This window comes from Falco punctatus (assembly GCF_963210335.1).
Source record: "Falco punctatus genome assembly, chromosome: 4".
NCBI lineage: Eukaryota > Metazoa > Chordata > Aves > Falconiformes > Falconidae > Falco > Falco punctatus.
The window spans coordinates 28,570,714-28,597,423 of record NC_137583.1 but is presented as its reverse complement, the minus strand read 5'-3'; the positions used below and the strand labels follow the sequence as shown (position 1 = coordinate 28,597,423).

General features: G+C 51.3%; 3 protein-coding genes across 14 annotated transcripts in view; 1 reads left to right on the top strand and 2 right to left on the bottom strand.

Moving 5' to 3' along the window:
* MPRIP (myosin phosphatase Rho interacting protein) overlaps positions 1–10,000 on the top strand; it is an 89,226-nt gene extending 79,226 nt beyond the window's left edge. For 7 of the 9 annotated variants that reach the window (XM_080386631.1, XM_080386630.1, XM_080386627.1 and 4 more), the window contains one exon: positions 1,868–10,000. In XM_080386631.1, the coding sequence (XP_080242757.1) occupies positions 1,868–1,939 (72 nt within the window). In that variant the 3' untranslated portion in view covers positions 1,940–10,000. The remainder of the gene's footprint in view (positions 1–1,867) is intronic. The other 2 variants (XM_080386634.1, XM_080386635.1) reach the window with 1 other exon arrangement.
* Positions 10,001–10,842: 842 nt separating this feature from the next.
* PLD6 (phospholipase D family member 6) lies at positions 10,843–12,250 on the bottom strand. The gene is made up of 2 exons (XM_080386645.1): positions 11,763–12,250; positions 10,843–11,694 (listed from the first exon to the last, which is right to left on the bottom strand). The coding sequence occupies exons 1-2, from the start codon at positions 12,184–12,186 to the stop codon at positions 11,453–11,455; spliced, it is 666 nt and encodes a 221-aa protein (XP_080242771.1). The 5' UTR covers positions 12,187–12,250; the 3' UTR covers positions 10,843–11,452.
* Positions 12,251–13,625: 1,375 nt separating this feature from the next.
* Positions 13,626–25,920, bottom strand: FLCN (folliculin). Of its 4 annotated transcripts, none has more exons than XM_080386637.1 (12): positions 25,733–25,920; positions 24,613–24,891; positions 23,658–23,804; positions 22,776–22,997; positions 22,124–22,284; positions 20,427–20,518; positions 19,506–19,696; positions 18,237–18,350; positions 17,775–17,898; positions 17,295–17,426; positions 15,880–15,985; positions 13,626–15,072 (listed from the first exon to the last, which is right to left on the bottom strand). In XM_080386637.1, the coding sequence occupies exons 2-12, from the start codon at positions 24,859–24,861 to the stop codon at positions 14,871–14,873; spliced, it is 1,740 nt and encodes a 579-aa protein (XP_080242763.1). In that variant the 5' UTR covers positions 24,862–24,891; positions 25,733–25,920; the 3' UTR covers positions 13,626–14,870. The 4 variants fall into 4 exon arrangements, with proteins under 4 accessions (XP_080242763.1, XP_080242764.1, XP_080242762.1 ...); XM_080386638.1 differs by lacking the exon at positions 25,733–25,920 and adding an exon at positions 25,604–25,713; XM_080386636.1 differs by lacking the exon at positions 25,733–25,920 and adding an exon at positions 25,413–25,552.
* Between the last annotated feature and the right edge of the window lie 790 nt (positions 25,921–26,710).

Below are 26,710 nucleotides of genomic sequence, written 5' to 3'. Positions count from 1 at the left end.
GAGCACCTGCAGAGGGAGGTTAGAGAAAAGAGGGGAGGCCCCCAGCACAGTGGCAGAGGGGTGGCTGGAGAGCCCCGGGAGGTCTGATGGAGGATCTCTTTATCACGGATTTCATCCTACATTAGTCTCCCTTCATCAGGCTCCCCTCATCAGCAGCTCGGATGGGTTGTGAGACCGCCTAAGGGGTGAATTTACTGGAATTTGTGCTGTCAGACAGGGTAGTCTCATAGTTTTCTGTTGTCTCCTTCTGCCTGGTGAGAAATCAGATGTGCAAGCTGGAATGCAGGGGTTGCTGCCCATTTAAAGAGGCCCAAAGTAAACTTCCTTTAGGAAATCTGTGCTCAGAGGCTCGCATCCCAAGAGACTCTGCTGCCTGTTGAAAAGAAAGCATACAGCATTTGTAAACCCAGACCAACCCATTCCAGTGTTTTCATCTCCGTGTTGCTTCGCAAAGCCGTTCTGTATTTGTGGGCCTGTGGGAGCAGAAACATTGAAAGAAATCCAGTAACCATGGGAATGTGCGCAGCCTGGGGGCAAGTTTATCATGGAGTCCTGCCTTGATAAACACACGTGGAAGAAAACCCAGCCCAAAAATCTAACCTGCTGTTAGGACCGTACAGTCCTAACACCACAGTCAGGGGAGTAAAAGTGCGAGGGGAGATGGCTGCGTGTTAGGAGAAGGGGCTTTGTGCTCAGGTCTGTGCCTTTTGAAGCTGCCACGTCTTGGTCTGTAAAGCAAGTAGTGGTCCAGCTGCAGAGCGACTTCCTTGCAGGTTGCAAGGAGCTGGCTTGCAGGCAGCGGTTGCCTGCAGGGCGCAGGTGGACAGCTGCCCGCGCTGGCCATGAAAGCTTTTCCAGCACACAGCAGCGGAGCCCTCGCTCTGTGGGCCTGGCAGCAGGGGGGGCAGAGGTCTGTGCCCCCTCAGCAGCAGCGAGCAGGGACAGCTCACTGCTGCTCTGCTCCCCTGGAGCAAAAGCCACAGCTTCGGGGCTGCAGGAAGGAGGGGAGGCTGGCTTTAGCCTTGTGCGGCTGGGTTTACGGTAAAGCTGTCGTACAGGGGTCCAGCACTTTGCTTCTGGGTTTGTACCCCTCACACAGCTGTTCCCCGGGCTCCCCGTGTGTAGGCGAGAGATTTCGCAACTCCAGATGCCGAGAGCTAGCGGGGCAGGCTTTTCCTTTGGCTAGCTGAGCGTGGTGCCTTGCAGTCTGGATGCTGCATTTGCCTTGGATCAGCCACCAGATCCTGCCAGACCTGAAGCAAGCGTGTAGCCAGTCCGCTGTCTAACCCTGTGCAGTAGAGGCAGCTTTGGCTTGGGACACCCCACTGGGGTTAGAGAAAGGGTGGGATTGTCACTGGCAACAAAAACACGGTCTCCAGGGCTGCTTGAGCAAAGCTTGCACATTGACCGGAGCCAGGGCTGTCCCGGATGGATGCACATTCAGTCGGTGCTGCGGGCAGGTGTGGGGGACCGGCGGGCAGGTCCTGTTCAGCGGCGTGATGCCTTAGCATCGCCCATCCCAGCTGACCTCCCCGGGGCTCCCGCAGTGCCAGAGCTCCGCTGGAATTGCCCACGGCACCGCAGGCTCTGGGGGTCATTGTCCGAGTCGAGCTAACCCTGCTTGCGGCATGGCGTGCCTCTCATCCACTCCTGCTGTGTCAGCTGGTTCATTTGCAATCTCACCCTCTCTCTAGGTGCCATTCACCAGTAACCGCTCTCCATAACCACGTGGTTTCTCTTAGCATGTCCCACTAACCTCTCCGCCAAGGAGGCCATTCTCCCGCTGCCCGCATCTCCTTTGCCTTCCTGCGTGCCAGGTGCCCGCTGCCTCCCGTGCCCGACGCTCTCTGTCTTTTGTCTCTCCCAGAGTCTGAAGGAAGGCCTGACTGTGCAAGAACGCCTGAAGCTTTTTGAATCCAGGGACTTGAAGAAAGACTAGTTCTCCCCGCTCCGCTTGACCACGCGCACCTCCCAGCTTGAGGCAGCACAGCACCAGCACCGTTTGTCTCTCGTTCCTTACGACTGTCCTTGCTGTCGTTCGTCTTGACACCCCCGACGGGACCCGGCACCCTGGTGGCGGTGCCCCCTGCCACCCCCTCGCCTCCCCAGCTCCTTTCCCTGCTTGTGAGATGCTCCAGAGACTCTGAGAGGGAGAGGAAGGGATCAGGGTGGGGTTTTTTTCCCCCCTCTCTTCAGCGCTTTGTAGGAGAATCCTTCTTTTACTGTAAACCATTACACTAAGTGTCAGTATTAAGGCTCAGTAGCCTGTTAATAAGCTAGCTCTGTCGTACCAACTGTTTTGGTATGCAAGCAGGGCCTGGGTGGTATCGGCCATACCTAGCTCTTACTGCTGTCAAGAGACCCAGTGCTCAGAGCACACCGGGAGCCTAATCTAACCGTTGATCTCGATTGCATTACTTGCACCTAAGAGGGGGGAAAGCCTGGGGGAAGCTGTTGGGGAGCGCAAGTCTGTGCCAGCATACGCAGCCTGGAGGTACAACACTGTCGTCTCGCTGGAGAAGGATGCAAGAAATGATTCTCCTGCCCTGTGACTGTGCCGTCTCCTGAATGTAGGCGATACCGAAGCCCGGTGAGCTTTGGTGGCTGCCCAGGTGGTTATGGATAGGGAGCTGCAGATACTCGCGTGCACCATCGAGTCCGCCCCATCGGCGTGTCTTTGCCTCCCGTCTCGCTGGTGGTCAGTTGGTGCTTCGGGGGCCGAGCTGTAAGATCACTTTCTTGCCTCTGTTAGATCAAGCCCAGCACCCTCTTTTTTTGCTGTTACTCCCTTCCTCTCATTGAGTCCCATGTATCCCAGGGTCTGTGCGCATGTGAAACTCCCTTTTCCTAGTCAAAGGAAAGTAGAGTAGAAAGTAGAGCCAATATTGACTGAAAATGCACAGTGCTCAATGCATATAATGCTCCTTTTTTATCAGCTTCTTGAATTCAACTCTTCTTGTCAGCAGGGCAGCTCCTATTTTAATTCTTTGATCTTTTCCTGAAATAAAAATCTCAAAACCAGTATGTGCTTCAGACCTTCTCAGTCCTAACAGCTTTTGTATTTAAAGCACACAATTCAGCACCGTGAGACCGATGAACAGATGCAAACTAGAAGTGAGTTGAGGGAGCTGGTAGCACTAGGTGCAGCACGCGGCCAGCCGAGCAGAGGCTGTCTTTCTAGAAGCAGCCTACGCTGCCTTGCAGCAGGGCAGCCCAGGCATGGTGGCTTCGTCCCAGGCTCAGTTTCAAGATGCCACCTGTAAAGACCCCCGGTCCTGCCTCCCCGATCGCCCTGGCCGGGAGCAGGGCTGAAGCAGCATCTGGCACGTTGGCGTCCCAGCCCCGTTCAGCTGCCGATCAACCTGCATCGCATCGGGCTGGGCTCCTCGAGATGCGCCCCAGCCTTCACGTGGAGCAATTCCTCTTGTCTTTTGGGTGCGTAACACGAGGTTGGAGCAGGCAGCTCTGTCTGCTTTCATGGCCGGTGTCGGGTCTGTTAGGCGGGCGGTACAAGCGCAGCCCTCAGAGCAAACCCTGCTGCAGCCACAGGGCTGGTGACAGCCACCTCCAGTCCTGCCAGGTTGGCCCATGGCAGTGCCGGAGAGGTCACCCTCATCCTGCCCCTCAGAGCAGCCAATTTGTGTTTCAGCCACCAGACCCTCAGCCGGAGATGGCGTCATCTAAGCGCAGCGTGGATCAGGCTCTCATCCAGCTTGTGTGGCCTGGCCACAGCCAAGGGATCGGCTTGACACATCCCGGGGCACGCGTGGCCGCACTCCGGTCCCACCCGTAGGAGCCCTGCTTGTCCCCAGCCGAGACGCCTGTGCCCTGCAGCAGGCAGAGCCCGTACGGGGATGCTCTGCCACTGCGATCCTCTGTCATCTGTGCCTGGGTGTACTTGGAAGTCCTGGAGATAGGAGCAGGGTAGGAAAGATGCTCAGCCGCTGGGTACAAAGACTTCTCCCTGATCAGCAGACACGTGCCCTCTAAGACGTTTTGACGTGCAGCCGCTTGTCCTAGTCCGAGCCTACCATAGCACTTTCTGTGATCTGAGCGCTGGAGCACCCGGGAGCCTTCCCAGCCGCGACCCACCTGGACCACCTCTCTGATCAGCCATCAGCAGCTCCCAGGAGTCTCCGTGCTGCTGCTTGCGTTGCGTTTGCTTCGACCCATCAGCCGGCAACCGCCTTAGTCCTGCTTCCCACCCCACTGTGGAGGAACCTGGCCTGTGTGCCCAGAGCTGCTTGCCGTCAGCCTCTCCCCTGCCTGATGGGAGTCCAGACTGGGGAGCCCCCATGTGGAAATGGTCACCTTAGTGCTGGCCTGGGACTGTGGAAATAACAGCTCTCCCCACGCTGAGCGAGCTGATGGCCAGCAGAAGCGGAGAGTGGTGGCGATAAACCCCAGGTACGTTGGGCATGGTTAGCAGTTGCTCTTTATAGCTGTGATGTGGCGTCCTGCTTCACTTCCAGCCAAGGAGATCCAGATGCAGCTCTCCCTGGTTGATGCCCTTCCCAGATTCAGCCTTTTCCAGGTCAAGTGCACATGTGTTGTGCTTTGAAGTCCACTTCTGGAAGAAGAAGGTCCTTTGTCACCAGTGGTGTGTGTGGTTTCTCTCTCCCTGGCAGCATCTTTGAACTGGGATGTCTGGGTCTCTGGTGTAACCTCACAGTTGGGTGAGGCGTGCACGTTCAGGTCCCCATGCCCACAGCAGCTGTGAACGTAACACTTCAGAGGCACCTACGAGCAGTTAAGGACAGTGTTTAAGTTAAAGCAGGGACACCAGTGCCCACCAAGCAGAGCCGATTGCAGGACCCGTGGAGATGGCAGTGCTGTGGCCCAGGTTCATCCACATTCGGGCTGTTACTGGGGTGGGAAGGTGATGCCACCCACTGTGGTTTGGGTAGTGTGTGCACCTTCTGGCTGTGTCAGGAGATGTCACCTGGCCAGGTACCTGGCTTGGTCACATCCCAAGTCATCTGCTCAGCTCTCGGCAGGGATAAAGTTCACACTTCATCCCTGGCCGCTCCGGCTCCATGGTGGGCTCTGTGCCCTGGCAGCTGTGACCTGGCAGAGGCCCTGGGCCACAGCTCTAGGATGGTGTGTCAGCCTGGTCATTGTCATTGCTCTTCCCTTACAAGATGTCACTGTCTCCAGAAGGACACCCTCCTCCTCCTCTTCTCTCAAGATATATGGTGGGCCTTCATCCTTTTTAGCCAACCAAGCAGAACTTGCGCTGGTCTCCTTGCCTTGTGGACCCTGACCTTTCTTACACCCCCTAGCAAATCCTGCTTTATCTTTGCATGCGTCATTTGCCCAGAACTCCTTTCGAGCATGAAGACTAGCAGTTCTGTACCTTGCTACTTCCAATAGCACATCAGTGGTGCGGAGGACGCAGGATGGACCCTTTTGGATACAGCACTGAGCGTCCTGGGGCTCCCCACAGAGGGGTTTTCTCTGCTCTACGCGTGCTTATACCGAGAAGTCCTCTCGTGCAGCTTGGTGTCCTGCCTGGCACTACGGTGTTGAGCCTAGTGAGTAAGAGCTGCTTGGTTTCTTCGCCAGTGCTCCTGCTCCGAGCCTCACTGCTCCGCGTAGAGAAGAGGTGGGGGGAGTGGGGGACGCACGCGGAGCAGTCAGTGGGGATTGTCCCCAGCTTCTGACTCGGCATTTGTAAATACATTTATGTGGGCTTTTTTGGTTTTTCTGGAAGGCGTGAGGATGGGTGCAAGGTCACTGCAGTGTGTCGGCCAAGGTGGCAGCGCTTCGGTGGTGGATAGTGCAGGAAGGCAGAAGAAGGTGTGATAGAAACGCAGTGGCACAGGGAGCTGTGCAGAGCACAGGGTGCTGGCAGCGAGGGGGGTCCGGAGATCTCTGCTTGTGCTGGCCCCAAATCTCCCTGTGAAGAGAGGCTGTGGGGAGTGCTCTTCTTGAGACACATATGAAAACACACTGATGCTTAGAGGGGGGAAAGGTCACCCAGGAACACCTGTGTACTGCTCCTTTCCCGTAGAGGTGCCCGTACACTGAGCGAGGGATCGTGCATCGCTTCTGGGCCACTCGTGTCAATTCTTCACCCAGGGCAACACACGCGCTGTCCTGCGTCTCCTCGGTGAGGCACTGCCGGGGGGTCCGGCGCCAGCAGGAGCACAGCTGGATTTTCTTCTCCTCTCTTTCTTCCAGTCTGTTTGTACCTTACTGCACAGAACGTGTCGGTCTTTGCATCAGCCCCTTTTCCGGGGTTCCCTGAAACATCTGTGAAAGGATTTGAAAGGAGGTTTGCTAGGAGTTGCGTATGAGCAGGATCAGCGCCAGGGGATCAGCTGCTCAGAGGTTTGCTGTGGGGGAGCTTTTATTTAATACGTGTTGGCCAGCTTCTCTGGACCTTCAGATAGCTGAGAAAAGCAAAACGGGTTTGCTGGGAAAAAACCCTGGCACTAACAGGAAGTGTAGCAGGAATAAAAGGTGTTGGATGGCAGGACAGAGGAACATGGTATGGAGGGACTGGGGGGGGACTGGCCACCGTTGTCATGGCCACCGTTGTCATGGGTTTGGCAATGTTTAATAAGCCAAATAATTAACCTTATTGCTGAACTTCATGGGTTTAAAATACTTATGGCTAAGCAAAGGGGGCTTTCATGAGCATAGTGGTGGTGGTGGTCTCATATGCTGTAGCTTGTAGGAGCAGCCATCGCCCACTGCGGAGTTAGGCTCCTTGGAAAATTAAACCAGAGACCCTGGCTCTGCTGTCCCGAGGGTGCACTGGGGCTGAGCACCAGCCGCTTGGCGTCGTCGGGATCAGCCACGCTCCGGGCAGCACTTCACCAGGTGGGAGCTCTGTATACGGTGTCTTATGGTGATAGCTATGAGTTTGGGGGGGTCACGAGGCAAAGGAGGAGGGGGGATGCTGTGGCTGCGGACAGCTGTTCCCAAGGACTGCTACAGGCTCTGCTCCGGGCTGTGGGCTCGCTCTGCTTGCAGCCTGGCAACTAGCTGAGCATCCCTCCAAAGCAAGAGGCATCCATGACCTGCCTTTACATTAAAGAGAGAGAAGCTGCAGCATCAACAAACAGACAAAAGCGTAAATATTTCTGCAGAGAGCAGTGCTTTAAAATAACCAGGGGGTGGGGGCCAGCTAGAGAGCTTACTGACAGCAGCGGTCCTTAGTTATCCTATTGCTTCTTCCCGCTCCAGGCCTCACCCAGCTCTCAGGATAAAACAGTGGCTATTTAAATTAGAAAGTGTCTGGAGAAGGGGGGGAAAGTTCAGGGAGGAGAGGGTGAGCTCCCCGCTTGCACTGGAGGCTTTCGGACTCGGGCAGCATGGGGGCCAGTGCGGCACGGTACTGGCCATGGTGGGGTGGCCTCGTGGCGTGGGCCGGTGCCAGCTGTGTGCGGCGAGGCAGCGGCCGCATCCTGCTCCAGATGCTCTCAGGGCACCGCGTGCGCCTGGCGGAACGCGTGAAACGTGTGAAACTGTCAGTAGCACTGAGATGGGAGGTCTTGGAAGAGTCAAGTGCAACGAAGGTGCAGACACAGATGCCTTCTGATGGGCTCCAAGGACTTTCCACCTCCCCCCCACCCACCCCCCCCCCGTTAAATTTTCCAACCATCTGCGCTGTCTCCCCTGAGACAAACTGCATCCTTCTTTACATGTGACCTTTTCTTTGCCCACATATTAAAAAAAAAAAAGCAGCAAATTGTGTTCATTTGCTTCAGAACTAGAACTGTGTGCTGATTTGCAAACCAGAAAGTCTCTTTTGTTTTTCCCCCTGTAACAGAGGCGGGCTGGGCTGCCTTCGTAGCACTGCCCCCAGCACTGTGACATGTGGCACCCTGGTACCAGCTCTGTACCTGATTGCACTTCCACTAGACCTTTGCATTTTTTCCACAGCTCGGATACAGTACTTGGTTGTGAACACTTAAGCACGTGCACGCTCAGCGTAGCTTGCCTTTGCTCTGTAATTTTTTTCCATTTTTTTTTTTTTTAGAAAAAAGCTTTGTTATTCTTCTCTTTTAAAATAATTTAAAACCTGTATAGTATTCAACGCACGCAATGTAAATATTTATTACTCAAAAATTAGTGGAGGGTTCTCTTTTGTGACTAAGTTGTGGTTTTGATTTTTAAATTTTGCTCTAACACAGATGTCCGTGGGCTGGGAGAGGAGTGCCCACCGTGCCCAGCCCAGCCCACCTACCCCGATAAACTGTTTTGTTTGGTTTTGATGACTGTTATAAATATCTTTTCAAACCTTTTCTGCTGACCTACACCTTTAGTTTTGAAGATATCTGTCCAAAGATTGTGTACATTCTGTTTGAGAATTGTAACCTTACTGCACTATAAACTTGGGGTTGGTTGTTTTTTTTCATGCAGAGAACTCGGTAATCTTGTATTTGATAGTGACATTAACACCGCGCACATGCAAGCTGTTACCTGTTATACGGGGCAGCAGTAACTACTCGGTGAGAGTGCACACAGCCCTCTGCAGAGTAGCTTAGGGCTGGGGTCTGGGAGGCACCGGTGTAACGCTGGAACTCACTTGTGCAGCCCAGCCCATCCGAGATGCTCTCGGACTTTACCAGGGACTGACGGCCCCCGTGGTACAGCCACGCATCCTCCGGCAGCATGGAAGTGCACCGTAACGTACAGGATGTAACTTCAACCATAACTTTCAGCACAACGTAGTTACTACTGAGTTGAACTTAGGTGATCCTGCAGTACAAACCCCTTCTTGCAAGAGGAGCCGACGTACTGCTGCAGGAGCATGGAGCTCCAGGCTGGAACCAACGCAGGAGTCAGCCCCAGCGGTTCGCCCTGCCTCAGCCTGAGACTACTAAAAGAAACCGAGGGTGTGGGATTTACTAGCAGAAACCTGATGAGTCAGACAAGTTGGTACTAACTGAACTAAGCCAGCTGGCCACGAACTCATGAATCATGGGTGCAATGACTATTGCTTTCTTCATGCTTTCGTCACACACCGCCTGTGTGCAGGACTGACAAGAGCACTCACTCCTAGAGACAGCAGAGGATGTTGCAAAACACTAAAGACTATGGTAAGTAGAAAGCAGATGTGAACACGCAGCCTTTGACCTGTGTCCACCCTCCTGGAACCTGGAGTTCTGGATGACCTGAGGTTTTACAGAACCATTGATTGGAAAGGATGAAGGTTCGGGGAGAGAGAAGGAAGTTCTGCAAGGCCGTGGGTGGTGTCCGAAGTGGCCGTACAGGTAATAACAGTCAGTTTTCCTCCACCATCCTAATGAGAGCAGAAGGCTTGGCCTTAGCTTTAACCGACAACTGACCTGTAGCCGAAGGGGGCTCGTTCGGGATGCAAACCACGCACACACCGCTCCCTACCACTCGTCCTCTGGAAGTGACCCAAAGGAATTGTGAGCAACGAGGACGCAAGAGTCACTTCCCAGTTCCTGCGATGATGCAATGCAGTGGCCAGCCCCCCGCCTGCGACTGGTGACGTGGCCAAGTGACAAAGTGGCGGCGGAGCAGGGTCAGGGGTACCGGGGCAGCACTGGGATGCTGAAATCCCTGCGGCTCAGCCCCAGGAGCAATCCCAGCGGGGGGGGGGGGAGAGGAGGAAGCACCGTTGTCCTCAAGCCCTGTCCATCCATAGGGCGGAACGGCCTCTTTTAATTGCCATTTCCCATAGAAATTGTCCAGGAAATTAAGTCTCACACAAGGTTTTTCCCCTCTGCAAAGGGGAATGGGTGTTGGAGGCTCCTGTTTCTCAGTTCATGCGAGTTCCTCCCTCCTTCCCTTCTCCCTCCCACTTGTTTATTTCAGTGCTTTTTTAAAAGCCACTCTTCCCAATCAACTGCTCACGGTAATAGAAATGTCACTTTTTCTCACAGTATTTATTCCTTACAAAATCTTGTGTGACATGCTAGGTTCCCATGGATGTAGCTGATCATTTTTATCTTGTAAATATAATTACCTAACTTTACATTAACTATATCGTAATAAACTATTTTTGCACCACCCTTTGCATGCTGTGTAGTGAGGTGTTTCATTGAAAAAAAGACACTACAGAAAGGATGCAGCAGAGGCCAGAGCCTGGAAATGAGTGAGCTGTTTGCTTTTGTAGTCGCACTCCACAAGGAAAATACAACAGGTAGCATTTTAATAGCAGTAACATGTTTACAGTAGTGTAAATCTAATGCTTCTGAACAGCATTTACTAAAGACTGACCTTTCTCGGCTTCTTCCATAGTTGCTCCACCGCAGGTAACAGTAATGCTTTTCCCCCAGACCCAGGGCAGTCTGTTGATGTTACTCCGTGTATCCTAAATAACACCTAAGGCTTTAAGTAATTTTTAATGATTTGGAACAACCGACCCCCAAGGACTGCCTGGAGTGCAAAACTGGCATGACGCTGAGCTTTTCTGTGGAAATGGTTTATTTAGTAGTGCCAATCGCAGCACTACTGTATTGAGCAAACCTGGTAACAAAAACATGAAGACCTTTTTTCATTTTGCGAGCTTTTGAGACACTGTATATTCAGGATAAAGTAATTCTTACACAGACGCTATTTAGTTTTGAAATTCTTAAGCTTACACCCATCTTTGTTCCACCCTGACCTGTAGGGACACATTCACTTGCTGTCCCCAACCCGCTGCCCAGCACAGGCGGTCAAAGTCACCAAACCAGAGGACACGGTGTCCCACCACCTGAATACACCGGGGTTTCCTTCTACCACTTGGCTGTGACGTTGGGGACCCAACTGCTGCTGCGTCTGCTCTGAAGACAAGCCCAACTGATCCCCAGAACAGTTTTGTTCCTTTCCAGACTCCCTATGCCTGCTTGCTGGAACACGAGCTGTCAGGATCTGTTCTCATGCTTTTACACTGGAGCTCTGCTAATCTCAAGCCAAAGGAAATGTGTACACAGTCAAAACGTACTTGTTTTTTGCCTTCCTACTTTCCAGAAATTTCCAGAAATTTCCTTTTACAAACTTTTAAAAACAAAAAATCAACAATTAATGCCAACATAAGAAACATAAGGCGCTTAAGCTCCCTGTACAGACTCTGGCTTTGCTGTAGCCCTCCTGACTCTTCCTTTGGCTGTGGAGGTGGAAGAGCCACTGGGCCTGCAGGATCCCAAAGTGGGAAACATCCATTTCACCGCTGAAACGTGCCCAGCACGGATATGTACGTACACACCTGTGCCGGGGCGCAGCGGGGAGCCTGCCCAGGGTTTCAAGCCCTACGAACGCAGTTGTATCGCAACTATCCTCACAAAACAAGTGGCCAGGCAGCTGGGTCATTCCTCTAGCATGGGAATAACCCGCAGGAAGGCCCCTGGGGCACTGCAGGGCACGGGACACCCCTCCTGGGGGGAGCTCGCCGAAATCGGGGCTGATACAACAGCACCGACACACAGAACACCGTGAGCGCTAACGGCTGAGGCAGGGCTGCCGCCAGCCCCCTGAGGTGGCTCCATCACTTATGACCTTGGGGAAAAAAGGCGTAGTTGGCGGGATTGTACTCTTCCCAAATCCTCTCAAACTCGTCCAGAAAAGCCGTCACGTACTCGGCGTCGTCGGTGACCAGCACGTTCTCCCGGTTGTTCTGGATAGCCTGGGTGGTCCAGTTGAGGGAGCCCGTGATGAGCAGCCGCCCATCCACCACGGCGAACTTGTGGTGCATGTAGCCACTCTCCTGGTCGTGGCGCACCGGGATCCCTGCAAGGAGACAGGGCGCTCAGCACCGGCCGTGCCCGGCGCCGGCCCAGCCCCGGGTGCCGCCTCACCGGCGAGGCGCAGCGGCCCGATCTGCGAGCCCCGCAGCGCCATGTACTGCGCGTCGGTGAGGACGCGGACCCGCACGCCGCGGCGGTGCAGCAGCCGCACGGCGCGGCCCAGCTGCGGGCTGGAGAAGGCGAAGAGGCAGAGGTCGAGCGAGCGGCGGGCCGAGAGCAGGTGCCGCAGCAGGCGGCCCAGCGAGCTCTCGCCGTGCGGCAGCGGGCAGGGGCACGGCCGGGGCGCCGCGCCGGGCGCCTCCGCCTGGGCCAGCAGGGCCTCGGTGCAGCGCGGCGGCGAGGGGAAGAACAGCACCTCCCGCCGCGCCCGCCGCCGCGCCGCCACCGCCCGCCCCAGCCCCAGCGCCAGCGCCGCCGCCCCCGCCGCCAGCGCCAGGCCCAGCGCCAGCGCCGCCCGCCCGCCCGCCGCCCACATGCCGGCGCCTGCGCGGGGCCGCCGCCGGGACGCGCCCTCGGGGGGCTGGGCCCGCCCACGGGGTCGGGGCGCGCCGGGGGCGGCGGAAGGGGCCGGCTGTGGCGGCGGGCGGCCTCTCCCGGCCCCCCCCGGCCCCCCTGCCCCCGGGCCCCTCCCGACCCCTCGGCCGCCCCCACAACCCCCCACCCCCTCCCGGCCGCCCGCGGCACGGCCGGGCCCCGGCACACGGAGAGCCCCGGCCCCATCAGCCGGTCCCCGAGGAGCATCGCGCAAAGGGCGGGGAACGGTGCCCACGGACCGGCCGGTTCGTTAATTCGTTAATTAACTTGCGCACATGCCAGCTGCCGATGGCGGCAGGAGCGCCCGCGGCATCGGCGCCAGCTGCGGGACCTGGCCCGGCCCACCCTCCGGTAGCCCCCGGGCCGGCTGCCCCGACGGGCGGCACACGGGTCGGAGGCCACGCAGGAGCCCGGGGGGGCGCAGCCTCAGCAGCTCCCCCCTGCTGGCTTTCCCGGGGGCAGCCGGTAAGCGGTAAGGCCATGGTTTCCCACGGTGGTCACCCCCCACCGGGCTGCCTGTGCCACAGCCCCGTTCCAGACCAGGCCAGGGACCAGCCAGCCCCGTGCACAACTCACCGCTGCCACGAGCACCAGGAAGAAGATGGTGAAGCCTCAGGCTTGACCTCGGGACCACTTTTTGTCTGTTTCGGAGGAAACCACACAGAAACGCCGGCGTTGCAAACGGGCGCTTACACACAACCACAGGTTAGAGACCAGATGTTCAGGCTGGGTCTCGTGGGAGAGCTGTTCTTTAAAGGATTAAAACACTTCAGCGAGGGAGAAGGTCTAAATGCCAAACAACATTTTGCCTGTTGCGGTGCACAGCTCTGAAGAGGGCCAGAACAGCTTTCAGGTACAAAACCAGAGTAGTAGCTCACCTAAGAGGCAGGCACAGGAGCGAGCAGCAACCCAGCACCGGCAACGCTGATTTCCTCACCCCTGCTTTTGTAATTACTTCTGTCGCTTTTATCCCACTGCTAGTGGGCTCCGTTTTTCCCTCACGTAGGAAGCAAGACACATACCTGATCTGAAGCTTCCTTTAGAGCCTGAGCACCTCTTTTGTTTCCCGTTTCCTTACTGACCATTGGGAAATGCAAGCCTTTTTGCAAACCCTGAACAGAGTAATGCCTTTTTCCAAGCATAACATCCTGCAGTTGTTTTATGTCCAGTCAAGCATTTTCAATTAATATCAATTAATAATGAATCTGAGCATCTCTTGCTCCATATGTACAAGAAACTAACATATAAAGTTAAGAGGAAAAGGTCTATTAAGTTCTGTAAATTAGACCTCTGCTAAGATGCAGGAGTTACTGTGGATCGGCTGTTGTTTCCCCCACCACAACACACATACACACACTGAAAATCAACACAAAACTAGGCTTTGTCCGTCTTACAAAAATAGCTCTTAATGAGATTTAATGCCTGTCTCCATTTTACAGATGTTCCAGACAAAAATCAACCTGCATATTTTATATATAAGAACAGAACTTGTGACAAGTTGGAACATCCCCTCTGAGCTCGAGTCTTGTTTGGATGAGTGTAGAAGGTCACCTGGGTAAAACCTGCCTCTAGCTTGTTAAAAACATCTACGGTAATGTCAAGTTTTCCCAAAAATGATCCAGAAAAAAGACTTCACAACAAAAACAGTAATTCCTTACAATACAGATAAGGAATATCTGTTTAGGTAATTAAAAAATGCACCAATGTTTCCATGAACTATTAAGCAAAAATGGCTACTATAGAGTTATATAAGAAGGGAGCACCTACAGGTTGGATCTTCTCTGCTTAACTTAATTAAGGAAGCTAGAAAACTATTTCCGAAGACAGAAGAACACCAGCAACCTTATCCCGGTGAGGTTATCTTCACTACCTGGAAGTTTCGCAACCACAGGCAAAACAAGGCAAGTATTTTACCATCTGGACAGGCGAGCAAGCTGCATTTTGAGAGTTCTTACATTAAAATTCTCCCTCCCAGACAAGATTTCCAAAGCAAATGCTGAAAACCGTCTCAAGTTAAGATATAAATAAATAAAGTGGAGTTACAGGACTCCAATAGGATATCCTGACTTATGCTACAGCAGAAAATAGTCTCTTCTTAAATCCGAGCATAAAGTGGTTTGAAATAATTTATGTGATCCATACCCTGTGACACGTCACTTATTTTTGGTTCTCGTTCTCTCAGGCATTTAGGAGATCTATGTGGGATTCGGAGAGATTAACTATATCCACTCCCAAGAGTTCTGGATGTTGTCACAGGTATCAGAGTCTTGCCAATTACATTTAAAACTGAGGTCTACTGCCACACCATAATGCTTAACGAGGACAGTACAGGATTTTAATTAATTCACACCGATTCTTTGAGTGTTGGTGTATTTTAGTCTTGAGTGTGCAGGTCTAGATTTAGAGTTGAGTTTCAGGACAGACAGCAGCACTACTTATTAGCACTTATTAGTCCAGTCTCACAGCAATCAGGAAAGACTCAAGTTGCTCTTCAAGTTAGTTGGAGGACCAGGAGAACGGCGATGAAGTTTCACTATCCGCCTAACGCACATGCTGCAGGCTCAGCAGTGGTAACTTGGAGTTCCCTGCCAGTATCTGAAGGCAGCGAGTGAGGTTGGGCACCCTTTAGTTCCGGGACTCTGAGGACGTTGGGCTGCGAACTGTTGACATCAGGTGGGACTTGTACGTCTTGCTCAGGCCAGTCATCCAGAACTTGAGAAGCTTGACGTTGTCTTCCTCCGCAGCTCCCAGGATGCTCAGCAGTTTTTGGGTATCCTCCTTGGGTCTGCTGTCCACTTTAGTGAATTTAAAGAGGACCTTCACTTTACTACAGAAACAAGAAACTCCTGTCACTATTACAATGGACTTGCAGGCATCAAACAGGGAAAGAGCAGTAACTGTAGCTTCTCTCAGTGCCTACTGCAACTAAATGTTAATAAAAGTTTCAAACAATATTCTGTGGAAACTATTCTCATGCTCTGAATGAAGAAGGTGGTGGTGGTGGTGGGGAAGAGTACGAGAAAAGCAGGGATTAGTTAGGGGGATTACTCATTTTCAGTAGTAATATCCATAATTCTAGTTCATTTTTCCATTCTAGCAGAAAGTAAAACAATTAATCGTGACAACTGGGAATCTCCCTGGGAGACAAATCCAGTGCCCATCTGGCCTTCAGATAAAATTCACAAAATTGTAATGTTCCATGAATTATTTCGCATGACTGTCTGGTCTCCCTTTATAACTGCTTGCAGCTTGCTTTGAAATGTAGTGCCTGAAGGTGCAATCATGACATCTGTTTGGCATGTTATCTGCACTGGAATATAGCGCGCATTGACAGGCATGTATGTATTTGCATACTTAATCCTCACAATGTACGCAAGGCAGACAAGTATTGTCATGTAGGTTAACCTCCAGATGTGTGAACTGAAGCATAAAGGTTAAGAACTGCTGAAAGCCAAAGAGAGAGTTAGGACTAGAGCAGAAGAACTCCAGTATCCTTAGCTCCCAACAGTAAAGCCAACTACTGTCAGTACTACAGCAGCAGTTACCTGACTACCAGTTTGTCCTGTACTCAGCTGGAACTGTGCCAGTATTAGTGCTAAAGCCGTTTCTCTGAAACCAGCGTAGTCGTACTTACTTCATCCACTCCTCCTTCAAGCAAACAAGGCACTGATCCACAACATCCACAGAAAGGTTCTGGTTGGTCAGGGCAGCTTCAATCTTGTTCAAGATTGTAGGGCCAACTACAGCGTGAGAAAGAGGGGGGAAAGCGTGAGAAAGAGGACACACAAGCTATAACTTACCCCTTACCCCTTTACTAGTTAATTGTTAGCAAGGACTAGTCCATTTACTCTACGGCCTGGGCCTTAATACCTGCTGGAATTACAGACAAGGATACATATTTGTTCTACCTGTTATTCTGTTTAAGAGCACTAGTCTGCACTCATTTGTCACCAGTATTTTGGTCTGGTGCATTAATGCAGCCTCCTCTATATGCAGAAAGCTACAGTACCACAGAATCGTATCACAGAATCATAGAATCGTTTAGGTTGGAAACAACCGTTGGGATGATCGAGTCCAACCAATAACCCAGCACTGCCAAGTCCACCACTAAACCACGTTTGAAGTCTCCACTTACTCTTGATTTAATGTTCCTCTTATCAAGGGCAGTTCCAAGATACTTAATAAAAAAATACACCAAGAACCAACCCAAGGCATTCCTCTCCTGGACCACTTTTTGGAATTCCCTAGGAGGCTTTTTTTCCCCAGCAGTCCATGGCCTAGTAAGTAAGATGCTGTGGTGGTGAAAAGACCTTTCAGTCACTGTTTTTGTCCAGAAGCTTCTGAACATGCACTTGTTGGATGGAAAGTAAACTAATGTAATTATTCATGTAGGATTTACAACAGGAAGAACACTACAGAAAGAGTAGTCTCTGCTTTGCATTGCACCTGTAGTATCTTCAGAGGACAGAGCAGAAGGATTAGCCATCTGCCGTGTCTTTTGAGAGTCAGTGAAGCCATTTCATCTAAATTAAGACTTCCCAGAAAAACATGAGACTGATGGACCTGACTTGAATCATACCCAACTGCAACTGTTCAGGTCCTTCAACAAAGTAGGAGAGACAAAAAAAAAAGGTCTGGGTATTTCTGTATCAGTCATACTTGTCTGCCAATTGGAACATGGGAGATGAATAATGTCACAGTCCTTACAAACCAGACTTACTCAAAATAAATGCACAAGTATTCCAGAATAGACACCGTTCGCTGTGGGTTACAGAAGAATTACCCTGCAATTGCTACTGTATCCATGCTACAGATTTCGTATCTCATTTCTGAAAATTAATAAGCAAAGTACTGATCTGGTAAGGCAAACGCTTTATGATTAAAGACTCACCTCTAATAGCTGTATTATATAATAGCATTGTATACTGACCTGGCTTCTACTCAGACTTCGTTAAGCGCCAGTACACGAACAGCATAAAAACCAGTTACAGCTTAAGATGCTCTTTTAATCTCAGTGATCCAGGCTCTTTCTGCTTTCAAATCACCTACCTCGATCTGCTGCAACAGGGCTACCACTGGTCACAACAAACTCGTACTTGTTGAGGGACTGCTCATCATCAAACACAGCTGGGTAGAGGCTGGACCGGGTAGCAGCACGAACCTCCACAAGCACCGCAAACTCTAGAGCAACAAGAGCCCAGAAAAATATTAACTGTACTAGCCTCGATTCTAAAATACAGCTATGCACACTGCTCTGAGAAAGCACACCTCCATCAGCTTTAAATATCTGGCCCACCATTAACTTCTCCCCAACAGGAACCAGGACTGTCAGCTATGATCAGTGCTTACAGCAGGAGTCACACCTTTCAACTACTGAAAGGTCACGGGGAAAACAAGAAGTGCTACTGGTTTTAGTTCACACAGCATTGTTAGACCATCTGCCCATGCTTAATAAAACCCCCCCCAAAATCTCATGTTCTTCAACAAAAGATGATAGGGAAAGGAGAGGGTTCTGCAACAGGCTCTTACCAGATGACAGTATGTGGGGTGGGATTTGGACATGTGGGCTAAGCCCTAGGAAATTACACCGATATGCCTCTTCATACTGGTCGCTATAGGGGATGATCCGCACACAGCCAACAGGCAGCATAGTCTAGAGAGGGAAAGAAACTTATCAACAGAGACACTGGAGTTAAACAAGTAAAGTACAATTTTCTCCCTGAATTCACGCTCCTGATTTAGGGGGATCCGAAGTACCCTACTCAGCTTGATAGACTATGCAGTTGCTGAGGACAACCAAGACATCCAGAGGTTGGAAGTTCTTTGTTTGGTGGGTGTTTTTCCATTTTTGTTGTTGCTTTTTCAAACCCATGTAATTTAGAACACATTCTCCATGAGATGACATGTCAAAGACAGGTCATTATGAGGCTGGACTACTAGAAAAATACATGTAAAAATATGCAGTCAGGAAATAAAGGAAAAAGTTTCTACCCGTAGCACATCAAAAGCAGACTGGACAAGATCTGTATCTCGAGCTTTCCAGATGACCTGATTCCCCATCAGAACATGCCAAGCCAGCATGCGGAATGCTGATGCCCCAAGAACCTGAAAAAAAAAATTAAAAAATTTCTGCATTAGTTAGGAAAAGTAGTGAAATGCCTGCTTTGCCCTGTTGAGCTGAACAGCAGAAACGAACATGAAAATTTAGCAGGTCTTGTGCCCAGAGTAATAGCTCTAAACCACAGTGCCAAGATCAGAATTTCTTTGACAGGTGCGAAGGGCATCAGACTGTCATGCAAAGCAATATTCCCCCTCATCTGCGGTTTCAAGAACAAAGAGCAGCAAAGTACCACTTTGCCAATATGCCCGCTCAATGACCCAATTCAGTATCAAGCACATGAAGAGAACAACAGTTTCATTTCTCAGTTGCTCCAAATTCTTCAGTGCTCTGGCTAGACTGCATCAACCAGCCCACTTGGCCAAATTAGCAGGTTTGGTAAGAGGGACACAGGCCCGTTTGGAATGGAACTGAACAACTTCTGTTAAACAAGAACTTTCAGGCATTCTCTGATCTGGGTTATGTACACAACAGCGATTCAGGCATAGAAGGTGAAACAATGTTCTTAGACAAGCCTCCAAAAGCACACACGTGCAATACACCGCTGTAGTTCACTAGCTTCAAGCATTCAAGCATACTGGGAGACAGTACAACTAAAGGAGGCTAAAGACATAAAGCAGGTATTTGTCAGGAGTGTCCAGGAAAACAAGCTGGTATGAAAAAGACTTTGGGTCAAATGCACTGAACCTTCCCCCTCAGCCAGGGAGAACTGGAAGCACTGGTGAAAGGCTAGATCTGTACAGAATCATTTGTTTTGTTTCTAAATGATTTTTTCCCCTCTGAAACATTTTTGTTTTAAGCAAACAGTACTTAGCTTTGAAGATGTCACACGACCTCTGTATTAAATTACTGTTGTCACTGCTTTGGGAAGAAGAAAAGTGCAGAGTTTGAGAGAAATCATATGATCCCATCCCACATGATCAATGATCACTAGAGGCACACATGATCTCTGAGGAAGCGAGCGTCCTTAAGAGGTGCAGTTCACACCATGCCCCAAGCTGTGCAGGCTCTGTGCTGAACACAGAACCAGGAAAGAAGCCTAGACTGCAGGAAACACATGTATTTTGAAAAAAACATTATCAGGAGAAAAGAAGTTATTATCTTGTGAATTCAAAGTCAGAGTAACTGTGCTTCTCTCCTACCTGTCTCATGTGCCGGAGAGACCGAAAGACAGACAACCTTCTGTGAGCCACATTCCAGCTATTGCAATCTGGCATCAGAGATGTTTCAGGTGAGCATTTAGACAGCTCCTGCCCTTCCACAACATCTGGCTGGGAAGAAGGCTTCTCTTCTTCCTCAGAACCATCCCAACCTTCTGACTCTTCTTTCAGATCTAGGAAAAAAAGGCAGTGGTCATAAAAATTGCTGCTCTCTAAGAGAGGGAACTGCCTCAAAAGCGCCTACGCACGCTGCAGCCGACTGATTTTGGCTGCATGTGGGAAGGCAAGAGTTCAGAACACAGTAACTGAAAGTACTAGCAGCACAGACACACCTAAGTATTAACTCACATAGAAGACAACCGCTAAAGGGTCAAGAATGAATTTTCATCTACAGAACAGAAAGTCACATCTTTTGACCAATTATCCGTTCTCTACTCTTTTTAAAGGCCATGGCCAAAGCTTTGAGGAGGGTTTTGTAGACTTTAGTCTAAACAGATTAATTCAATGCAAGAAAAAATTGTCATCCTTTAATTTTAGAAATTTTGTAAAAAAAAAAAAAAAAAGAAGTCCATACGATGTGACTGCAAATTCTTTTGGCTGTAGAGATTCATCAGGAGGGCCAACCCAGCCAGCCAGAACAATAATCACAATGATGCAACACTCCTAACTCAAGTAACAAACACCACATGCGCATGCAGAGAGCCTAGGAGACCAAGGGCCTTGATTTCACATTCCTGTCCCAGTCATCTCCACATGGGAGAGCGCATCAGCTACTGTGGAAACTGCCACCAAGGTAAAGTTGATGAGTGATGTCTGTGCTTATGCTGCTGATGAAAGGACTTGGTGTTTTACCATCTAAAGCATTCTCAGAGGATCTTCCAGCTCTGGAAATTTCTAGCTCACCTGCAAGTTTTTCCATCTGAACAAGGGTGTCTTCTGTTGGTGCTCCTTCCAAAAGTTTCTCTGTAAGTCGGCTACCACAAGCTTTCAAAAGCCTGGAGACATTGAAAGAAACAGAAGTAGCGCTCATTAGGCCTGCTTGCTAGGTGCAAAAATCCAGTAAGAAACTTGGTGCGATGAGCTCAACAAAGAATCCAGCCACACACCAATTTGTGTTTCCTTTCAACACATCAATGTGCTTTCCTCGGTGTGATAACTATCAACGCATCTTACAACCACCGCCACTCAAAGTCACCTACCATTTTGCAACCACTTGGTGCAACATACTTATCCCCCATCCAAGTCACATGCCAGTGTCGCAACCCTCTCTGTGGCATCTTTCCAGGGAAGCCTGAGGAGCAAATCAGGCACTGGAGCAACCGAACTCCCACAAACATACCGCTGTGCCAAACAGCTGCGCCTCCCACGCTGCCTATCGCAACACACAGGCACTTCCAGGTGAACCACCACTGTACTCCAAGCGTGAACCCGAGGTACAACACACTGGGGATACAGTATCTTTTCTTTCTTCCATGCTTACTTTTATACTGCATGGCCTTTCCGTTCAGATAGAAACGGCTTCCATTAGCAGCCACGTTAGTAGGTTTACTTCACAGCAACAAGACTTTTTTTTGTCCTAAAGGCATCAGCAGGCTGCTGTCTTCCTGTGCTTAGCTCCTTCCAATTCAGAGATTACTTCTGATAGACCAGGGGCTGCACTGCTATTCAGCAAGACCTGGGCAGGCTGGGGAGCTGGGCAGGGAGGAACCCAAAGAAGTTCAGCAAAGGCAAGTGTCGGGTCCTGCCCCTGGGGAGGAACAGCCCCCTGCACCAGCACAGGCTGGGGCTGAGCTGCTGGGGGGCAGCTCTGCAGAGAAGGACCCAGGAGTGCTGGTGGACAGCAAGTTGCCCATGGGCCAGCAGTGTGCCCTGGTGGCCAAGCCAGCCAGTGGTGTCCTGGGGTGCATTAGGAGGAGCAAGGCCAGCAGGTCAAGGGAGTTGATCCTTCCGCCTCTACTCTGCTCTGGTGAGGCTGTGCCTGGAGGGATGTGTCCAGTTCTGGGCTCCCCAGTTCAAAAGAGACAGGGAGCTACTGGAGAGGGGCCAGCAGAAGCTATGAAGAGGATCTCTCAGGAGGAAAGGCTGAGGGAGCTGCACCTTTTTAGCCTGGTGAAAAGAAGACTGAGAGGGGATCTTATCAAGGTCTACAAATATCTTAAGAGCCAGAGACAGGACGATGAGGCCAGGCCCTTTTTCGTGGTGCCCAGGACAAAGGGCAATGGGCACAAACCACAACACAGGAAGTTCCATCTGAATATGAGGAAACACTTCCTTACTTTAAGGGTGACTGAGCACTGGAGCAGGCTGCCCAGAGGGAGGCTGTGGAGTCTCCTTCTTGAGACATTCAAAACCTGCCTGGACATGATTCTGTGCAACCTGCTCTAGGAGAACCTGCTTTAGCAGGGGGTTGGACTAGATGGTCTCCAGAGGTCCCTTCCAACCCTGATTGTTTTACGATTTTGAGATTACTTAGCAAAGTCCAACTTACTACCTCAAGTAAAAATACCCCAAACACTCAAATCACATTTCCACCCTTTCAGAATATGGCAATATCCTCTTCATGAAGGAGCAGTAGAAGCTAGAAACACAAACGGCATTACCAAGCAAAGGAAGTATGCAAACATGCCCACAGGTTTTCATCATTGGTCAGTGAGGTTAAGGAGCGGGCTGCATTGCCGTTCCGCTGGTGCAGGAAGGGAGTGAAGGCTGTGTTCATCCGCTGGGCACGCTGAGGGCACCCATACTGCTCTGCTTCAAACACCTGCACCACAGAATAAGAGCAGTGAAAGAGACCGAAGAAGACAGAATGCTTACATAAAGCTGAGCCAAAAAAAAAACCAGCAAAAACACAAAATGAAAAGGGTGCATCACACACAGGCATCCAAAATATATTGTAAATTATGGGAACAGAGAGGGAAGGGACATCTTATTCTTAGCTTGACTAAAGTTATCATTAGGCAATGCCTGTGCTCCAAAACCACTGTCCTTAACAACTTCAGTTACTTACATTTCTAACAGAGCTACAGTCTAGCAGTTACATCTGTGAAGTGTTATGACTGCCTGAAAATGACAAAGGCATCCTGTTCCTTCTCTCCTACACCCCCAGATATGCACCATCCTCTTGTCCCTTGTCTCAAACCTTAATGACCACCTAACTGCAATGAGCAGCATCAGCTTTTTGACTCAGCTGTAAATCAGCTGTCATAATGTTTTATTAGCATCGAGTCAAATGGACTCTGTGCATTGACCTACCTTAAGTGCTTTGCCCTGAAGCTCATCAATGATGCCTCTGATTTTTCCCAACAAGAAAGGCCAGGAGTTGATGAGGTAAATCCGGTCCATCATGATAGTGATGATGCTGTACCAGCGCTGGAAACCTCGAGCCAGGCTGTCTTTGATAAAGAAAGTGTGGCTGAACACAAAACCATGCTGTTCATCTCCAAAAAAAATAGGGCCTTCACGTCCTGGGCAGACCTGAAGGGCAGGAACACATACACAAAAACAGTTAAGCACATCACACAGCTGAAATAGTAATAAACTGAATAAAGCTTCCTGCTCTTTAACACAATTGATGAATAAAACAAGCCTTTTTAGGCTACTGTACAGAAGGTTTGGTCAAACAGAACTTCAGAAGTATTCTACAAACACTACAAAACATTCAATTTAACCGTATTTTAAGAATTCAGCTCTATTCAACTACGAAACTGTTGAGAATCCACAAGGGATGTTGCTGATCCCGACACACAAATGCTCACCAATCTGTAAGGTTCTCCCTTCACTTCTATGAGATGCTGAATGTTAATGGTCTACAAAAATCAAGTATTTCTTTGTACTAAACAAAGATTCCAACATCTTTACCAAAAAAACCCAATAAACACCTAGGAGCAAAAACAAGAAAGGGAAATTTTTTGGTGTCACAAGGTGACAGGAAGGAAACCGCAAGCTTATCAAAGATCAACCTTAAAAATTACCACCAATCCTGGATGGAACAGACTTGTGTGTCTGACTTTCCACCTCCGTCCCCCTTTGTTTCAGGCTGCACAGAGAGCCAAGATGAGCAAAGCACTATCCTGGATTTGAAATGACACGTAAGTCCATAAGCAGGTTTTCTCCCTGTACTCCCAGGACAGTTACCTCACAGCTCAGACTACGAACACAGGCCTGGCGCACGATGCTGAACAACTGGGGGTGGTTTGGGTGCTGGTGACTGACGTACTTGATAGACGTTTCTTTATCGTGGCTGACATATCCAGGATGTCCTCCTGCAAGAGAGCGGCAACCCTGAAGACAGAAAAGCAAATCCAGCCATAAATAAGCATGCAGTTATTTAAGGTTTCCAAATGCCTCTGCATATTCCCTTCAAAATGTAGGGAAACGTCACCTACACATATAGGTAAGAACACAAATAGTTAGAAGACAAGAAATATAAGTCAAGGTCAGGATGTGAACCCAGCTCCTCACGTAGAACTCCCTGCAATATACTTCCTCTGTTCTTATGTTCATTTTCCACTATTTAATTTGGCTGTGAACATGGTGCTGGTAGAATTCAGGTAACAGCAGCTGTGAAACCAACTAGCCTAACAAACCTGGCCATAATCTAAAGGAAAACAAATAACAAATATCTCAGAACACAATATTAACAGTAGACAACCATGAGAACAACCGAGAACATACACTTGCTCTATCGTTTTAATTGCTTTTGCATTTTTTCTCCATTTCCTAATCAATACTGCTCTTAAAATTACTATTAATAGATAACCAGACCTAATCTGATAAAGTAAATGCTCTTCAAGGACGAGGAAAGCATTTCTCAGACAGAAGAGAATCACAGATCACAGGGTTTAAAGAGACCTCGAGACAACATCTTGTCAAGGTCTATATACTCAACAACAGTTCCTTCATCCTCTTGTCATGGATCATTATGGTGCATGAGGACCTGGAGATCTTCTTGTACTAGCAGTCACATACGAAACAACTGCCGTTCACATGTTTTTTTCCTCTCTTAAACAATTAAATTTGCATTCCAGAACCCAAGAGCCTTTTAGTTAAGCCAAAGGCCTCTGCTGTCTGCACAGACCCGCACACCTACCTCACACATGTCTGACTTCTTTGGCCCTGGGCTGCTGGAGTCGGCACTGGCACCTTCTGCTGGGCTGTGCGAGCGGATCCGACTGCTCATCTGAATGCCACCCTCCTCCTCTTCTGCCTGCTCATTCTGCCCCGAGATGTCCCCGCTGCTCGCGCCTTGGGGAAGCGGTGAATGCAGAACCTCAGTACAAAAGAGGGTGCGAGGACCGTGGAGCTCACAAAAATGGCAGAGGGCAACAATAGCGTTCATAGTGAGAGCTCAGCACATACGCCAGGCCTCCTGCAGGCAAGGGAGACACACACGGTATCAGTAACCAGATATTAAAGCATCTCTCCGGCAGCATTGGTGCGAGTCCTGCTGTATATCCCTCCAGGAGCAGCTGGCCTTAAGCTCAGCCTCAGGGACCAGCACCGCTCCACCAGGGGCGACCTGACCAACGACCCTCCGTGCCCTGGCGGGATGGGGCCCGGACCCCCGCGCCCCGGTACCCCTCAGGCCCCGCCGGGGTGGAACAGGGACTGGGCCGGCCCCCCATGCCCGGATACGGCCAGTTTTACAGGGACAGGCCGGGGTCTGAACGACCAGAGCTCCGTACCCGGACACCCCGGGCCCCTGCCCGGGGTCCTCAGGCCGCAACGCGCCGGGACCGGCCCCGCTCAGCGCGCCCGGAGTCCAACGCCTCAGGCCCAACCGGCCCCGGCCCGGCCTCCCCCTCCGGGCCCCGGGCTCCTCACTCCCAGACCGGCCCGCCCCGGCCCCCCGCGCTCGGACGGCTGCGGCCCGGCCCCGGCCCCGCTCACCGCGGCTCCGGGCTCCCCCGCCCCGGCCCGTCCCGTGTCAGCGGGCGCCTGACACAGCCTGACCCGCCGGCCCGTACCATCCCTAGCGGTAGCTGGGGGGGGAAGACGGGCACACAACTTCCCTGCTGCCCACCCGCCGCCGCCAAGAGGGAGGAAAAAGCGGGACAGAGGGAGCAGGAGGCCGTTCGTACCGCGGTACCGAGCCGGTCCTTCCCGCCGCTCTCCCGAGGAGCCCCACGCACCCCCACCCCCCCCGCCCGGGCGCGGCGGTGCCTCGGCCCACGACCGCCCTGTCCACCGGGGCTGGGCAGAACCATTACCTCAACGCGAGAGGGGGGCAGATGAGGAGGTTCGGAAGCCGCCTCCTCCCTTCCCTCGCTGTCCGCTGCCCCGCCGCAGAGAGCCGACAGCAGTGCCCGACCTCGGGGGCAGGACAAGCCGCCGCCTGCGACCCTTCGGCGCTGCAGGCGGAGCGGGCCGCGCTCCCCCGCGGCGGGGTGGTGCGGGCCGCATGGCGGGTCATGTGACGGCGGGCGGGGCCGGGTCCGCCGGGTTCCCCCGCAGGGTGGCGGGGCGCTCAGCGCGGCCGGGCACCCCGGGTCCCTGCAGGACACTCGGGGCAGCCCTGGCAGGACGCAGCGGGTGCTTTAGTTCCTTAAAGCACCGGGAATGAAGATGGAGGCGTCCGTGGGGGACCGTCTTTTCCCGCTCCGTTCATAAAGCGGTTCCATGCAGCCGCTCAGGCAGGCGAGCTCAGGCTGGGCCTTGCAGGGACGGGCGCTGATGGAGATCCTCTCCGTTAGACCCCTCCAGTTTCTGTTTAGGGTATCGGGTTTTATTAAATGCCTGTTTACCTATAGAAAACCATGATGGAAAAATAAACCAAGTTGCATGTGAACTCGTAATCCTTTCCAGCTTCAAAATCGTGAAATCACTGCATCCCACACACATTTTTACGTAGGAGTTGATCCCTACAGCTTTCTGAAAACACAAGTCCTGCCCTGCATCCCTCCAGGCCTTACTACCAAACAAAAGCCTTTCACAAGGTAACCACACAGATCATTAAGCTGAGTACAACTTGTACTGGAATCCCAAGAAAGGGCAGCTACGGCTAATACCCTACAATACATGCCTCTGGATTCAAGCAGCCATGCACGGACTAGTAATTACACCTCCGAAGACAACAATTACTCAGAGGGTCAGTGAGACAGATGATTATTGTAACAGAGAAATTAATAGAAACGTTTAATCCAAAGTCCATCTAATCCCAGAGTCCACCTCTGACAAGGACCTGTGGT

What these genes read in the sequence shown, in the direction of transcription:
- FLCN (XM_080386637.1), bottom strand. Translation starts at nt 24,861, where the DNA reads ATGAACGCTATTGTTGCCCTCTGCCATTTTTGTGAGCTCCACGGTCCT. An exon ending in TTGCATACTTCCTTTGCTTG is followed by an intron (nt 20,519 to 22,123) that starts GTAATGCCGTTT and finishes CAATGTCTCCAG; the next exon opens with GCTTTTGAAAGCTTGTGGTA. An exon ending in CCCTGTTGCAGCAGATCGAG is followed by an intron (nt 15,986 to 17,294) that starts GTAGGTGATTTG and finishes CTCACGCTGTAG; the next exon opens with TTGGCCCTACAATCTTGAAC.
- PLD6 (XM_080386645.1), bottom strand. Translation starts at nt 12,186, where the DNA reads ATGTGGGCGGCGGGCGGGCGGGCGGCGCTGGCGCTGGGCCTGGCGCTG. An exon ending in CGGGCCGCTGCGCCTCGCCG is followed by an intron (nt 11,695 to 11,762) that starts GTGAGGCGGCAC and finishes GTCTCCTTGCAG; the next exon opens with GGATCCCGGTGCGCCACGAC.